The sequence below is a fragment of the Sturnira hondurensis genome, unplaced genomic scaffold (genome assembly GCF_014824575.4).
Source record: "Sturnira hondurensis isolate 20B ecotype Veracruz unplaced genomic scaffold, ASM1482457v3 Scaffold0006413, whole genome shotgun sequence".
In the NCBI taxonomy this organism is placed as follows: Eukaryota; Metazoa; Chordata; class Mammalia; order Chiroptera; family Phyllostomidae; genus Sturnira; species Sturnira hondurensis.
Genome location: NW_028079044.1, coordinates 33,537,345 through 33,555,188, shown reverse-complemented (window position 1 = coordinate 33,555,188; position 17,844 = coordinate 33,537,345). Strand labels below are relative to the sequence as shown.

Genomic DNA, 17,844 nt, shown 5'->3' with positions numbered 1-17,844 from the left:
TACGCTGTACCAGTGCACATGCCACCCCACAGGGGGTCGTCACTGATTCCGTCGTTCTTCTGCAGATGGACATTTATTCTGTGAGGCTAACTTTCAAAAATCAGGAGTTTATTTCATGAATGCCATTGGAATTAGACTGTTTCTGAGTGCTTTCCCTCTTTTTCTCTCTCTCTCTTCTCTTTGTTCTTTTCTGGAAAAAAAGAAAAAGAAGTAAATGCCATGATACACATGTATTATCTAAAACAAGTCTTTTTTCTCCAAATAGAAAAAACACAGATGTAGCAATCAGAGAGACTATGTAGTGAACGTTGTTTTTTCCTTAGCATTCTCCCGTTCTTAGCCCTCTTCACCATTACTGACTTCTGATACTCAATGTGAGAAAAAAATAGAAGGAAGGGAGGAATATTTACATGGCTATAGGGGAGCCAACTGTAACTCAGGTGACCTTAGAGTGGTTTGGCGTTTTCTTGTAAGGTTTTCAGGAGAATAAGAGAGAACTTGTCAGTGTCTGTCTTTGTCTCTCTCTTGCCTTTCCTTCCTAACTCTCCGGTTCTCCCAGCCTTTCCTCTCCCTCTTCTCCATTTTCTCTTGCCAAACAACCTAACAACACACAAAAACACTGAGTCTTTGAAAAGGCATGGCTTGGAAATTGCAAATAAACTAGTATTGCTAAGGAGAAAGAAAGTCAAAAGTATCGGTAACATGCTTACTTGGGAAAGGTCGCACTCTGAAAGAAAGGGCAAGAGAAGTTAGAGCCTGTACCCCTCACCTGTGCCGGGCTCACCTGTCTGTGGCGATAACAGAGCCACCCTGTTTCCCAAATTCAGCACCAGCAACTCCCTCCCCCAAACCAGACAGATTCCTAGGTTCTTTACTCATACTATCTATATTTCATTTTGGGATCAAGATATTTTTTTTCCTGTACAAATTCCTTCTCTTTTGGCTGATAATGCAAATCAAGCAACCTGGCTGAGGCTAGGTAGAGAACCAAGGAGAGGTCCTCGTTTCAGAGAGAGTGCCGAGTTCTAGCAAGAAATGGAGCCCTGCCTCACTTCATTTCATTTTACTTTCTCTCATTGCCGGGGGCGCTGTACCTGAATGACTTTTATGGGAGCACTCAAAGCTTCAAAATAGCTCAGAGATCCCAGGAATGTTCGTATGTGGAATGATTATTTTGTCTCCAAGAAACCAGGAAGATGTTCATTAAATAAGTATTTCACTCTCCACTATATTTGTATAGATGTTGTCTGCATGGCTTAGTGGAGGTGCTTTATTTGAATTGCCATCCGCACACAGATGCTCATTTCTATCAGCGCACACATGGGCACAAGTATGTGCATCTTTTGAAAAAAATAAACTCCCTTTGGCCGCTCATCAGCTTGCATCTGCCCTCTTGTTTCTCTGTTCCTCTTCCCAGCCAAACTTCTGCCAAATCCTGTTTCCCACTTGGCCGTGTTAAGCAGGTGAGTGACCACACTGACAATTCTCCCATTCTGTCGTCTGCCTTCAATCCCCTCAACTTTTCAGCAGCATTCGACGTCATTGACCAAGCTCCTATCTTGGGAAAGGTTTTTCTCCACGGCTTGATCCCACCCCTCTGAGTGTTCTTCTGCCTCTCGGGTCACTCCTAAGTCCCCTTTGATGGCTTCACCCCCACCTCTTGTCCCCACAATGTCCCAGCGCCCCAGGTCACAGTCCTCAGCCCTCCTCCCTTCCTGCCCTCGTCAAGGGCTCCCGTCTGTAAATCCCTCACCTGATGTTCCCCAACCTCTGCCTTGAGCATCAGGCTCACAGACCTAGCCGCCTATTTGATCATTTCTGAATTGGTGGGTAACTTGTGCCTCAGATTTCGCCTTAAAACCAGGAGTCTTGGTTTCACCCCCACACACACACACACATTTTTCTCCAACTCAGAAATGACCCCCAGATTCCTTGTTTAAGTGAAGAATTTAGAAGACGTTCTTGATCCCTTCGTATTGCTCACTGCTGTAAATTAAGGCTTTCAATGACTTTTTTTCCAAAATCTATCCCAAATCCATCTACTTGTTCTCAATTTTCAGTACTACCTCCTAGTCAAACCATCATCTCACGTGTCTGCGATGGCAGTGGCCTCCTCATGGGCTTGTTTCCTTCTGCTCTGAGCCTGTTTGATTCATGTCGGGCTCTGCCACTTAGACCTCGGCAGGCGGCCCAAACACCAGTGCTGGTACTATGGTCCTCTGCACAGCGGGATTGTATTTGTAGCCCATCTCAAGAGAATATTAAGTTAAATTAAGTTTTGTAGGTAAGTGTTTAGAACATGCCTGGTACTGAGTAGGCACTCAGTATATATTGGCTAGATATGTTATACCTAATACAATCTCTTCTCCACAAACCAAGTTGTTGTCATCTGCTTACTGCATCCTACGGCTCCTACTGCACTTCAGATCCACTTCGGATTCTTGGCCCGCAGTCTCGGACATACTCGGGCTTCTACCTCCCTTGAAGCTGGTCATCGGCCCTTTTCTCCCCATCAGCCTTCCTGGACTCCTTTCAGTTTCCTCAATGCACCCAGTTCCTCACTGTTCCCACTGCCTAGAGTTCTTCCCCAGGCCCTTCCGTGACTGGGTTCTTCTCCTGTTTTGGTCTCAGCTCAGGTGACCTCTTTGGGGCCTTCCTTGGCAACCTATCTGATGTAGTACCATCCCATCCCACCTCCCACCTAGTCAGTGTTTATAATGTCACCCAGTTCAATTCATTAACAGTACATCACAATCAAAATATCTTCTCTGTGGTTTTTTTTTTACTTGTTCACTATCTCTCTCCCCCACTAGAATGGAATTCCCTGAGGACAAAGTTAGAGTCTTGATCATTCCTACATTTCCAATATTGACAAGACTACCTGGCACACAACAGGAAATCAGTAATTATTTGTGGAAAGGGTGGATGGACAGATGGATGGATGGATCGACGGATGGATAGATAGATAGACAGACGAATGACACCTCAACACTGGCAATTAGGTAGTGTTACATGATACTGAAGCAAACTTAGTGTAGTGCCTTGCAGACTTGTGAATTCTCACTCCAAAAAGATGCTACAATTAAATAAAGGAATAAAAGTTCAAATTTTGCCATTGAAAATGTAGAATGCAAAACCATTTGAATGGCAAGCATTCTATGGTTACTGTGTTAAAGCAGGAATATTGGAAAACTGGAACCATCTAGAAAGAACTTCTTGCCTCAGATGTTTGTGGTCTGTTTATTATGGGATAGCTCCTTTTTAACAGCTTCCTTTTGTCTGTTTTTAACTTGAGCATTCCCAGAATTGCTGCTGTTTCCTCTGAGAACAAACGTAGAAAAATTTAGACAACAGCTAGCTTTTGGTAGTTAGAAAAACAAGGACTTTATAAAATTTAGACAAACCTGAGTTTGAATCTTGAGTCACTGAGTCGACGTGTGCCTGAAATTCTTAACCTCCTTGGGCCTCAGTTTTGCCACCTATAAAATAAGATATTATTAAATTGTATGATAAAAGTAGTGTTCTTACCACATGATAACTACTTAATAAGTGTTACTTTTTGTACCTATATTCAGTGCATTTGAGTACTTTCCTTAGCTCTTTTCTGCATTCGAGGGGTTTGTGGTGTTACCCAGGGTTCATATTAACGAGCACTTTAAGATGTGGCATTTTACTTGTCCTCATCTGACTATCTCAAAAAATGTCAGTACCTAGAGCAGGAAGAATAATAACACCATGGCAGTGTCTGACGCATAGTAGATACTCAATAGGTGGTTGAATGAGTGGTCTGCAAACACCTCTGTCATTCATGAGAATCAACTAAATTTCCCAAGTTTTAAGTAGTGTTTCCTTAGAATAGCAATGATTTTTCCTCCAAACATGCAACTGAACATTGAATAGCATTAAACCATAACTGAATGTTTCAAGACATTATGGCACAAAACCACGTTTTCCTCTGCCTGATGTTTTTTTTTAAATTGTGTCTTCTGGAATTGTTTAGTTCGGCAATGAGCTCTGAGGCTTAAATTCAAAAATTTGGACCCCAAAGTATTAGAGATGTTTCTTTGATTTTGAAGAAATGTTTTATTTGTAGTCTTTAGAATCCAGTGTTTTATTCTTGTATGTAATTGGTGCAAGGGCAGTAAACAGGGGTTGGTCATCATAATTGCCCCCAAATGTGTTCTGTAGCCCTGGCAATTAGGCCCTTCAGTTAAATAGTAGGAAACTATATTACACACACTTTGGGCAATCCTAGTATTTTAAGATGTAGAATTTAAAAATATATATAGATATTTACACTCACTTTGCAAAAAATATTCATTGCTTTCAAGTTTTCACCAGGAAAGCACTGCACAGTAATATGGAAAGAAACATTTCTTTAAAAATTTTAAAACATAATATTACTATGAACCTCATACTACATTTTAAAGTGAATTCCAAAGGGGCTTAATTTGAATGAAAAGTTGGGCTATAAAAGTATAGAATAGAGAATTAGTAAATATTTAAATGATCTTGGAGTAAAGAAAAACAGTCTAAGCATTGAAGCATTAGAAGAAAACTAAAAAATACAGACAGATTTAACAACTAGAAATAAAAAAATGTCTGAAAGTCAAACACATAAAGTTAAAAGCAAACAACTGACTGGATGAGATATGACAAAAGGTAGATGCCTTTCATGAACCAGGATTTTCTACAGTCAATAAGGAATCATTAAACTTTTTAATAAAAAAATTGTCAAAGGATATGAACAATATATAGAATAAGTAAAAAGACCTGTGGACAGGTGAAAGACAGTCAGCCTCACTGATAACTAAATTCATGCAAACTAAAACATCACAGATATATTTTTCATTGTTGACAAAAATGCAAGCAAAAATAGTATCAGTACTGGCAATAATTTGATAAATGGGATACCCTCATAACAACAGTATAGGAGTGCAAGTTGTCTTAAACTACTTGGAAGACTTAGTAATCCCACTAATTTTAGAGATAAATTATTTAAGGTAATCCAAAAAATAGTTACCTGTAAAGATGTCATTGAAGCAATTTAATAATAGTGAGACAGTTAGAAACAACCTGAAGTATCCCAGAAGAGATTGATTTTTTTAAAATGTTGTATTCATATCTATTTTAAAGTTACTCATTTAATGATTTTGAGAAATTAGATATTTTCAAACTTTGTAAAACATACTTAAAGCCCTGGCTGGCTAGCTCAGTGGATTGAGCGCGGGCCGGCAAACCACACGGTAGCGGTTCGATTCCCAGTCAGGGCGCATGCCTGGGTTGCAGGCCGGTTCCCAGTAGGGGACTCGTGAGAGGCAACCATACATTGATATTTCTCTCCTTCTCTTTTTCCCTTCCCCTCTAAAGATAAATAAAATCTTTTTAAAAACATACTTAAAAGCAGAGAAAATACTGCAGTGAACCCTAATATGCTGCTTATTTACTTTATCTGGACTAAGCAATAGCAGGGTATTATCACACTGGCTACATCCAACCCCTTTTCCTTTTCCCTCTTTACTTTGCTGAAGCATTCTAAAGCAAAATCTCCAGACTTCAGGTCCTCTTACATGTACCTACATACCTCAGCATGCAGTCGTCTCTTGTAAAAATTAAACATTTTCTTACATAATCATCATGCCGTCTTCACTACTCACGCAATTACCATAATTCCCCGGTATGACAGAGAACATTGAAATAGTCCCAACTCTCTCAAAGTGTGTTTGCTTCCTGATAGTATTGTTTAACCCAGAATCCGGCAGAATTTTTCTGTACAGGGCCGGGTGGTGAATATTTTAGCCTTTGCTGGCCAGAGGATCTCTGTCACAATTGTTCAGCTCTGCCATTGTGAACTTGAAAGCCACCGTAACTGTCATGGGGAGGATTGGGCAGGGCTGTTGTGTCCAGTAACATTTTGTTTACAAAAGCAGGCTGCGAACTAGAACTAGGATTAGCCTAAAGGCTGCGGTTTGACAAGCCCTGATTTAACTCATGACACTATTCTTCATGTATTTTATAAGGTGGTCGGTTGCTTTCAAAGTTGAATCGGTTCGGGGTAATTTTTTGTGGCAAGAATGCCTTATGGAGGGTGTTGTGCACTTCGTCTCTCATCCCATTGGACACTGTATGTCCGTTGTCCTAAAAACACTTAATGGGCACTGATCCTTCTACTGTATTCATTACGCTTGTTGCCTAGAAAATTTAATTAGAAATAACTACAAAATGGTAACTTTTTATTTCTACTACTCCATCTTTCATTAAGGGAGGAAAGAGTTTTTCTTTTAAAACACAAAGAAGTGAGTGTGTTGTAAGGAAGAATTTACAACATCAATATATTGAAATATAGTTTGTGTAGAAACCAGTTCTTATAACTGGAGTATATGCTAAGTTTTCTTTCCTTTTAATTGTCAAATTTCAACATAAAGGATTGGTCCCTGGCTCACATCCAGTGATTTCCAGTAGGTTGGAATTCTTGTGGTGAAAGGGGAATTTTTCTCCCTCTTTAGTTTTGCTTTTTTGTATGACTATGAACTCACAGATTTTTAAAAATATCCAATAGTTATCAGTCAGTTGCATTTATTATTATTTTTTGTGCTTAAATTATTCCATCTTTGGCCAACTGGGGCCCCTTTGAATGGCTCTTGTTAGTCTTCAATAGCTTTTTTCAAGTCTAACAAGTTCCAGGGAACATTTTCAGTAACAGAGTAATGAAACTGTCTATAATATAAGTTGAAACTTTAACAAAACAAAAAAACAATCAACCAGAACAACTATATGTATTTAAGAAAAGATCAATAAGAAATATGCCAAATTGTTAAATGTTTTTTCTTGGTAGTACAATTATAGGAAAATACTATTTCTTCATGTTTTTCCTTAGCTTTTTGTACTTTTCTGCACTCCAGATTTTCCACAATGAGAGTTATTACTTTTATAATTAAAATATAAGCTAAAATTCTAAAAATCCCAACAGATTCTCCTTATTAGTAAGTTCCTTTAGCGCATTCAAAATAAGATTCAAGTTATTTTACAAGATTTTACTTTTTTTAGAACTGTTAAGTAGATAATTAGTGATTATTTCCCATGTTTCCAAAGAGTGGTAATGTATGCAAAGAGGGAAAATAGATAACTTTATAATGAATTTCAAGCTATGAAATTGTAATCAATGCTGTTTCTCCCATTTGTCGTTACAGATCTTAATTTTTTTCTCTTTAACAACAGTTTCTTTTTTTTCCAATTTTTTTATTTAATTATTTTTCAAGTACAGTTTTCTGTCTATTACTCCCATCCCATCCCACCCCCCATGCTCCCCCCTCCCTCCCATTTCCACCCTTCTCAGTTGTTGTCCATGTATCCTTTATATAGGTTCCTCTAAATCCCTCCCTTATTTCCCCTGAAATTCCCTCCCCTCTCCCCTCTGGTCACTGTCAGTCTGTTCTCTATTTCAGTGTCTTTGGTTATATTTTGCTTGCTTGTTTGTTTTGTTGTTTAGCTTCCTGTTAAAGGTGAGATCATATGGTATTTGTCCTTTTCGAAACCAGTTTGTAGGGATAGTTCTTACAGCATTTTAGTTATTAAGCCTCAACTTCTGGGACTTCCTGGATCTGGGAATATTCTTTCTATTATTTTCAGTCCATGTTGACAGGTTGAAAGCAAATGAACAAGAATAACACCAAAAAGCCTATTCCTGATTGTAAATCAAGGAGGGCATGCAAATGAGTCTCCTTCTCCGAAGATTGCAATCACCCAGGTGTGGCCTTGATGAGGGCCACCGCTTCCTGAGTTTCACCAGTGGCCATCCTGGGCCCTTGTAAGTGGGATTTTAAGTTGTTGACCCCATGAAGAAATCCTCCTATATTTCAAAATGGATCACACACTGTAAAATGTGGGACAGGGTTCCTGTGTGTGTGTGTGTGTGTGTGTGTGTGTGTGTGTGTGTGTGTAAGGAAGTTATACTTAACCACGAATAATAGAGAAAGAACTGTAAAAACAATTTAAGACTTAGTGTGGGAATGTGTGTGCACACATGCTTCTCCATGTTTTCAAAGAAACACTCCTCCTTCTCCAGTGCAGACAGCCTTTTCCTAAAGTCCTCAGAGCAAAGCTTCCCTTATGCCAAAACCGGAGTAAAATGTTCTCATTTTTCTCTGGTATTCTTCTGAAAATGTGGAACCCCCCACACTTGGTGGTTAGATCATTCAGGATTTCTGCCCTTTCCTGTCAGAAACAGTTTCTTCATGGTATCATAATAGAAATTTCTGTTATTGATAATGTGTGTATACTAGCATAGCTACCAAGAGCTATAGTTATAAACATGGCGTTCAGAAGTCTATGGATTCCACAAAACAGCTTTGGGAGTCAAGGCAGAAGCAGGGAACAGAAGGCGGACTCAAAGGGTTTAGCCAGAGCAGGCTTTGACACATGAATCTCTTTAACTTGTGCTTGGTCCGCATATGGGTTGGCGCATAGTGAGCTCGGACATGAACAGCCAAGGAACATAAATTGTCTTCGCTCTTCTTAGAATCTTGGAGTAAATGTGAATGAAGGATATCTTACATAGAATTTTGGAAAGCGGAACTGTCTTTATCTGGACGGGTGGTCTGTTTCCAACTGGGACCGTGAAGTTTAAAGGAGGAGGAAGAGGGAAGGCGGAGAGCAGAGAAGGGGCCTTAAACAGGACTTGTTGAAGAAAAATCACCACTTCTTCAGTGTTGCATAGAGGAAAATGCCGCAGGTGCCACGGGGGACGAGATGGCTGTCTGGTGTTGAATGAGGCTCTGTTGCCTTTGCTCTGGTCTCACTCTGCACAACTTGACATGTACTCTCTGCAGCAGTAAAATGAATGGCCCCGCCCTTTCCCAAATGAGAGTCCTTTGTTAGACGAAACAGGCAGATGTCGCAGCTTCTCTGATAACTCACAGATTTTCACAGATATGGGTTTGTCGTACTAGGCTTACCAGTTAATAGTAAATACCACTTGCATTTTGGCTTATTTACGAGTCCCATCAGTATGGGGGCTGGGGATAATGCCTGTGGGCTAGTGCAGTGCCAAGACTTGATACGTATTTGTTGAACCAGTGGGAGATTATGTCTTACATTCCTATTGCTTCTTCTTCAGTAGGAAGCAAAGTGTTAGACTGGTAAGAGATGCTGGGTGAGCCCCAGTGTATGTAGTGGTTCACATGCTATGTGCGGTTACTCTAGTGAAAAGCTCGTTTAGGTATTCATCTTCTCCACACCTGTCCCTGGAGATACTGGCTGTGCATATTAGTGACAGGTGAGGCCCACATGCCAGGTGAAAAATTGCTCCTGCCTTCCTGACTATAAATACTTTCAGTCTCCAATTTTTAAGAAGACCCCAGCACTTAATTGTTGAAATTACTTGTACTGAAAACATGGTGGGTACATATTCTTTCTTATGTAACTTTAGCAAAATGATCAGAGAACTAAACAAAACATGTTTGCTTTCTCTTTATTTCAAGTGTAACATTGACTTGTTTCTCAATACTGGAAAATGTTTACTGTCCCCTTGAGTCTGAGAGTTTTCAAGAAAAACAGTTACTTTTCAGGGTGGAGAATCTGAAGCATGGACTTTAATGTATTTGGACCATCTCTCTTTTAAAAGAAGGATTTATGGAACTGACTCATAAGGGAATGATTTTAAAGGCAAGAGGTAATTTTGGATGATTAGGCTCCATTTGGGGGGCTTTATCTGCTTTGGAAGAGGAATCAGGAAAGTGAGGCTTCCTGACGCAGTGTGCGGGCCTGCTGGGCCTGTTGGGGCACTGGGATCGGTCTGAGTAATTAATTAGCAGGCTTGCACCTTCGGAGAGGAGGTCTGGTTTCCTTGGGATGAAGCATGGGACATGCAATACAAGAGAAAGGCAGAGATAATAAATGATGAAATAGCCTAGCAGCCAAGAGGGGTTCTCATCCCCTGTGATTCAGGGCCAGTCTCCTCTGGGGTTCAGGAAGAGCACAGCACAGGGAAAGGAGACAGAGGCATGAACAAGGCACTAGGCACCATCACGTCTAGAAATGGGCTGAGGTCCTATGTACACTGGATATGTCCAAAGTCAAAAACGGTTATTTGGAGAAATAAATCCTTTTACCTGTGCCAAGTTCACTCGTTCCAGGAACTGGGATATTTCATAATAAAAATAGAAATAAAGGCCAAAAATGAAGCAATGGTGGTTTTTCTTCAAATGGATTCTAAATTCAGGCAATCAATATATTTTATTCAGGCCTAGTTCTATTTCTGTCTTTATTCAATCCATCAAGTTTTAAGATAGTCCTTCATAGATGGCAAATTATTTTCAGTTCCTTTAGTATTCATAAAAGTTGAGTAGTTTTCTAAAAGTTATTCATACGAAATGTCTATTCTTTTTTTTTTTGGTCTAACTAGTTTCTAAGGTAACTCTACATTAAAATATATTTGAATAACAAAGATATACTTAGTAATGAAAATTACCACTAATTGATTAGTTTGAATGGACATACTTTTAAGTAATATTGATCCTCATTAAATTCCCATGCAGTTTTCCTCATCAAAGTACAAATGAAGTAACCAATTAAATATTTAATATGGAAAGCACTTACAGGAATCAGTGATACAACATTCCTATTTGCTTAGTAAGCATCTTCACAGGTCACTTCGTATCATGCATATATATATACTTTTTTATCCTCATCCAGGGAAATTTTTTCATTGCTTTTAGAGAGACAGGATGGGGGGAGAAAGAAAAAAAGAGAGAAAGAGAAAGAGAGAGAAAAAAGGAGAGCGAAACATCAATGCAAGAGAGAAACGTCAATGCAAGGGAGAAACATTGGTGGGTTGCCTTCTTGCTCACACCCCGACTGGGAATCGAACCCACAACCTGGGTATGTGCCTGACTGAGAATCAAACTCATGACCTTTCAGTCTGCAGGTAATGCTCAAACCAACTGACCCATACCAGCAAGGGCATGTCAGGCTTATTAATTTATAACAATGGCCGTTATAATTATCTGGAACTTGAAGGTTAAGGGAATGTTTCTAATTTGAGTATCATTTTCATTTGTTTACTCCAGACAGCACAATATCTGATTCATATATTTTTGGTTCGGTGTATATAATAAAACAAGATCATTTCTCAATCTTTGCTTGAACTCCTCATGCTGGCTGTGTTGTTTGTCACCGTGTTAATGAAATTATGGGCCAAGTAATCAGAAACTGGGTGTGGTCAATAATATTGAAGTCACTTTTTTTGCTAACACAAGACACCTCTGAAGAGTTTTTATGAATGATCCCAGTTGCTGTGGTGAACTTTTTATTATTAACTCCATCAAAAAATCCGTGGACAGTTATGACCCAAAATGCAACTACCTAATGTGTAAAACTAGACAAATCTTTAGCTTTTGACAACATGAATGTTACAGAAATATTTATGATCCAAAAACTTTTATTTTAAGTGTTGCCTTAAAATATGTTTTGTTTGGGTAGTTGCTGTGTTCTCTGTTTAAATGATTGGCCAAAATTTGGAAAATAAAAGGAGAGTTATTCACAGGTGTTAATCTGGGGGCTGATAAGCGGAGTGCGTGTGCGTGAACTCACGCGTGTGTGACACTGCGCGCTTCTGGCCATCATGGATTTCCCCCTCCTCGCTAAACATGTATTGGTTCTTGTCTTGCAGATGACACAGGCTGTCCTAGCAGCCAGTCAGTGTCTCCTGTGAAGACGCCCTCGGACACCGGGAACAGTCCTGTGGGCTTCCCCCCGGGGAGTGACGAAGACTTCACCAGGAAGAAATGCACAATTAGGATGGTTGGTGACGGAAGCCTCCAGTCTGCGCGATACAAGAAGGAAGCCAAGTCAGGCCTGGTAAAGCCAGGTAAATGCACTCATATTCGTGTTGTTAGTGGCAGGGTGTGACCGGAGGGACTTCACATTTGAAGTGAGACACCTATACATCAAGATGGGGAGCACTAATGCTGGACCTGGCACCCAGAAACCCCTGTTTTTTAAAAGGAGGTGGGGGCCAGGAGTGAAATATTTACTGTTGTTAAAAATTAAGAACAGCGACATGCACGTATGATAAAGACAGAGCCAAGTGGAAAAAATGTGAACTGGAGGATCTGGCTTTTAAACTCTGTAGTTAATGCCAGCATAAATTATATTAACAAGGTACTTGGTACCATCTGAAGTGCCCGCAAATTATGAAAAGAGCAGGTTATCTTGATGCAGATCTTTAGGGCTGGGCATACTTGCTAGCCTAGTTAGTTTATTTGTTTAAAGAATGAAATTTGAATATGATGTTATATGTATAGAGATATTGAAGAATTACAAAATATTAAAAGCTGTGAGATGAAATGGTGATCGCTATTGAATTGGATGGGATGCCATGAACATTAGAAAGGGTCGATTCTCAGAATTTGCAATATATAAGTAAATATTTTGTATCTCAGCAATGTATGCCGTAAGTGAGCAAATATAGTTTTAGTAAAACTGAAGTTCGAACTTTAAAGTAAAAGGACATGAGCTTTGGCATGGTGAGAAACCTCAATATTGCATATTTTCTTTAACATCCCATTATACTATACATATTTATGAACCCCAAAAGACAGATTAGCAGCTTGCATGAGTCCTCATTTGTCTTCTATTTTTGTTTGGTGGTGACATTATTGTGCAAGGAGCTACAGACAGCTTTATTTCAGGGGAGCCACGGCTTGGTAGGGGGTCCTTTTCCACTGGAAGGTCCTGTGTCCTCTTCCATCTCTGTCTGCTTTTGTTCCTCCTGAATAATTGATGTCCACAGCATGCCTTAATGGATAATTCTTCATCTTGCACGTTGGACAACCAAATAGAACATTGTTTAGCCTCAGAGCACACCTTAAACTGTGTGAAAAAGAACCCTTCTTTCCTAGGCTCCAGATAAATGTTAGTCATGGTGAATTTGTTAATAGTTCATTTCTCGGAATCATATAAAAAAGAAAGGGAATGATACACAGTAGGGAAGACAGCACATGAAAGAGAAAGACTGATCTTATAAAAAGGGTGTTGGGTACCCTCAATACACAGGATGGAGGCAATGAGGTAAAGAATGTCATGCCGTTATAGACAAATAAAACCATTACCTTCTGTACTGTGCAGGAGGAAAATAATTTTTCTTCTGGCTGGTCTAATAATCAAATAGCTATGAGACAGATTAAGAGGAGAAAATTACCATCTTGACCACATATGTACGTGTGGGGGTTCCCTAAGGACAGGAGAGCCCTGGACAAACCGGGAAGGTGAGGCTTATATGCCCTTGTGGACAAAGGAGAGGGAGGCAGGAATCTGGGACTTCAGAGGGAAAGCAGGCAACTCACAGGATGAGAACCAGCAAATACTTGGTAAACAAACTCTTGCGAAGCCACTCGGAAACCACGGGACACAGAACGGAGTCTAACAAACAGCCTTTGCATGTTTCTCAGGTCCACCACACTTAGATTGTATTATACTAGAGTGGATAGCTCCCCTCCTGTAAGCAGATTGTTCTATCCGAGTTCCCCTACGTAGGTGAGGAGGAGGTAAATGCCTTTCTTGCCTCTCCTGTTCTTAAAAATACCCAGCTTAAAAATGTTTCCCCAATGGGCATATTTCGGGTGGCAAAACTTTCCCCTCGGTACCCCAAAACAAGAACTGCCTCCCTCCCCCATCTCGATTATCCTTTTGAGATAATGAGATATAATTCACACACCATGAAATTCACACCTTCAAAGTGGACAATTCACTGGTTTTTAGTGTATTCAAAAGACTGTGCAATCATCATCACTAGTTCTACAACATTTTCATGACTCCCGAAAAAGCGCCATGCCCATCAGCAGTCACTTCGCACGCTCCCTTTCCCCGAGGTCCTGGCAACCACTGACCTAGTCTTCTCTGTCTCTGTGGACCTGCCTGTTCTGGACACCTCGTGCAGATGGGATCGTACAAAATGCGGCCTTCTGAGTTTGGCCTCTTGCTTTCGAGGTTCATCATTGTAGCATTTTTGTCCTTTTTATGGCTCAGTAATATTCTATTGTATTGATATACCACATGTTTAAACAAACTTTTTTAGCAAATTTCGTTTCATAGAAAAATTGGGCGGGGAATACAGAGTTCCTAGGTACCCTCTCACCAAAGCTACCTCCAGCTTCCCTGCTATTAACACATCCCCTAGGTGTTGAGATGTGTCACATTTTCTTTCTCCGTTCACAGCTGAGAGACATTTGGGTTATTTCTCCTTCTTGGCTATTATGAATAATGTCCTTTGAACATTCATGCTCATGTCCTTGTGTGAATATGCATTCAGTTCTCTTGCTTCTGTATCTAGGAATAAAATTGTTGAGTCATAGAGTAACTTTATGTTTAATTTTTTGAGGAAATGCCAAACTGTATACCGAAATGGCTATACCATTTTACAATGTATGACGGTTTCTCTACTTCCTTCCTTGTTAGCAGCTGTTATTGCCTATCTCTTTAATTATAACCATCCTAGTGAGTATGAAGTGGGACTTCATTGTGCTTTTTAATTTACATTTCTCTGGTGGCTAATGATGATGAGTGTCTTTATGTGCTCCTTGGCCATTTGTATATCTTCTTTGGAGAAATGTTCTCAATTTTCCTTTTACCTGGGAGTGATCACCAACAGAGTCTGCTTCTCTGACACATGGGATGTAAGTTGAAGGGCAGGAGCTCTGTGAATAATCTCCTGGTGCCCAGGGTCAGTGACTGTTGGGGTGCTAGGTCAACACTTGTTGACCTCAACAGTAGAGGTGGACTCTGGGATTGAGAAGATAAAATGTGCTGGAAAAAAATGTCAGCTTCATGGATTGCTAAGAAAAAGTAGATTCATTTGTGAAAATAATGTAGGATTTGAGTGCAACCAGAAATTATTTCATTTTTGTTTTGCACCCCATATTATCCACCAAAATATCCACCACTCCTTCTACAATCCTCTTATAGTGGTGACAATACAAGTAAATGGTGGAATAGGAGACAAGTGTGGTACAGAGAACAAACTCGGTTTAAATGGGAGTTAAGATTATCATTGATCTTCCTTGTCCTAATAAGCATAATAAAGAATAATCATGTTGATATAAGACTTAAAACCCTGCAGGTATACACAAAAGTCACACCTAGCAAGCCCCTGATTCTGCTAATGACTAGCCACTTGTCTTTCTGAGAATGTTTAATGCCTTAGATGTTCACGAAGAAAACTCAGACAAAAAGGGAAAAAGGAAGGGAGTAAGGGAAAAGAGAGGAAGGAAGGGTGGGAGGGAGGGAGGGAAGGAAGGAAGGAAGGAAGGAAGGAAGGAAGGAAGGAAGGAAGGAAGGAAAAACAGTTGTTTTTAATGCTGTTCTGAATCTTGGATCTTTTGAGAATTATGAAGGCCATGGACCCACATTCCAGAAGAACACTCCTATACAAAATATTGTGTTTGATTTCTGGGATTTCATGGATCTTCTCTATCAGCATTTATAGATCCTAGTGACCCTAACCCAGGGACAGACCCTGACACACCACTTTTGTCAACTGCTTCTAACTTCATTGCTGATGGGTGTACATATTAGGTACACAGGTAGGACCTTATGATCTTTCTATTTGTTTGCATTTAACCAGGATCAAAGGGATCCCTAAAGTTTTGTTGTTTTTTTGTTTTGTGTTTTAGTTGCCTAAAATTCCTAATGTCATCACTGAAAATGTTGCTCAGATATTTGAATGGGATCCAATTCTGTATAATAAGCTCTTTATATTTAGAAAAGTATGCACGATGACCTATAGTTCTCTGAACTTTCAGCAGAATAAACCTGTCAGCCATATAAATATGAAGAGAGGAAATCCTGGAAATGTGGCCCTTGGATGACTCCAAAATTCGTCAAATGCAGCGACATAGTCTGTTAACCACAAGAGGACACCGCTGTCAGGTTAAAATGTTCCATCTCCTCCATGGCCCCAAGTGGCCATCTCTCCCCAGCCCAAACTGATCTTGGTATGCACACTCTACTTTTTTAAAAAATAAATCATCTCATTAGAACCAACACCACTTTATGAAAATAGCAAGCAATTAGTGTCTCTGAGACATGCTCAGGGGCCCTTGAATGTTAAGTAACATGAGCCCATTTAATTTTAGGTTTGCTGTTCCAGATTCTAGAAAACTGCGGTTCACCTCAGAAAGGAGTTATTGAAACGCCCCTTTGGTCATTAAGAGAAAGAGCTCATCATGTCAACTCTATCTGATGCAGAAGGAAAAGGGAGATATATGTCACGGGCTGCCGGGAAGGGCTTAGGAAGGCGGGCTTTGCAAGCCTGCCCCCTTCCAGCAGGGCACAGTGGCACCTGCAGCGGAACACCCACCTTCCTCCAGGCAGGACTCCTCCTGGAACTTCTTAGAGGCAGTGACAGTGAGCCTTCTGTCACTTGGCTGCTGTCAATGCCTGTGCATGTTTAATTAAAAATTGCCACCAAAGAATGAAAGCAAGCCTCCCTACAGTCCAGTTGGATGATGACTCTAGGCTTTCCTTTTATTTACAAGTCACTTTAGCAGACATTCAAGTTGAATCTCCAGAGCTTCATATGCCGTCTGCCATACAGTAGTTAGGCGTCCAGTAAATACTGGACTGAGAAATGGAGCGTCCACTTTGTGCAAAGAGTCATGTTTCCTGTGGGGAGGAGCATCGGGAAGATTTAGTCAAGGTACCTTCACTGTCACCCTTCTCTTAAGGAGCTTATAATTGAAGGAAAATACCGTGTGAGAAATCTGGCACAGTAGGGATGAAAAGGAAAGGAATGAAGGTAGTCCAACTGGGAGCGTTTGGAAGACTCTGTACTGGAAACATTTCTTCTCCCAGGTGCTCCTCCTATGTTTAGTTTGCAGTCAGTTTTCCTGAGAGGGTTGTTTTACTCAGAAAGGAAAGGCCTGCTTTGGATTACTGCTAGCACCTCAAATGACATTCCTGGGCCTCCCGTGCGTCTTGATTTACTTCTTGCGGAGTACTGTAGCTCACCCCAGAGAATGAAAAGGCTCAGTGTCATTGTCTTACAAAGAGAAGCACTAAATCCTTTCTCCAGAGCAGAGGAAGCAATTACACAGTTTAAGCAAGTAATTAGAAAATGTGAGAGGAAAAAACAACAACACTGCCCGTGATTAAGGAGATAGGTAAAGAGCAAATAGCTGGGGACACTTCAGATTAAAAGAAATCCACGTTCAGAGGCTGAAATGTTGGAGTCTGTATTTGAAAGCTGTCAGTGATATTTTTGTCAGCGTTCAAACTAAGTTAGTATTCTTTTGTCATCAGATACCGTCCAGGCTACTGAAATCGGAGGCCTGGCCAGATGAACTATAATAACCTCACAACAATAACAGAGGCTCGGTTCCTTTAAAAAAAAAAAAACAAACAAACTGTTTCTCACATTCAGAGGCATTTGCTAGAAAACCCAGAAGGCACCAACTAGGTTAGCGACTAATCAACAGGGGTTCCCTGATAGAGAGAGGTTCTTTCCCACACAGCCAGGTAGCCACAGATGTTCCTGTGCTTATCACAAGCATCGCTTTCCCTTCAAAGTTCTGTGAAACAAGAGAGCTAGACAGCTTAGCTGGTGGAGGCCATTCTTAGAACAACTTTGCTACCTGCAGGAGGGTGAAAGCTTGGAGCTGACACAGCTTCTCCCCAGGTTACCTAACTTGTCCTATCTTGGGGAAAAAAGTCTGGGACAGAGGACACTTTCTAATTACTAGATACTCAAGTCCTGCACACTAGGTTCAGATCTTCACACCAGCACTTTGTAACTGTGTGCTCTTCAGCTACTTGTTTTTGTCTTGAAACTTTGTGGTTAGCATCTGTAAA

The 17,844-nt window shown here is 40.3% G+C and overlaps 1 protein-coding gene across 6 annotated transcripts in view; it reads left to right on the top strand.

The window, feature by feature from the left end:
• Window positions 1-17,844, top strand: part of SYBU (syntabulin) — a 70,144-nt gene that overhangs the window by 14,652 nt on the left and 37,648 nt on the right. For 4 of the 6 annotated variants that reach the window (XM_037048410.1, XM_037048412.1, XM_037048418.1 and 1 more), the window contains one exon: window positions 11,669-11,866. In XM_037048410.1, coding sequence (XP_036904305.1) covers window positions 11,669-11,866 — 198 coding nt within the window. Of the gene's footprint in view, window positions 1-9,195; window positions 9,671-11,668; window positions 11,867-17,844 lie in introns of those variants that run through there. The other 2 variants (XM_037048414.1, XM_037048416.1) reach the window with 2 other exon arrangements.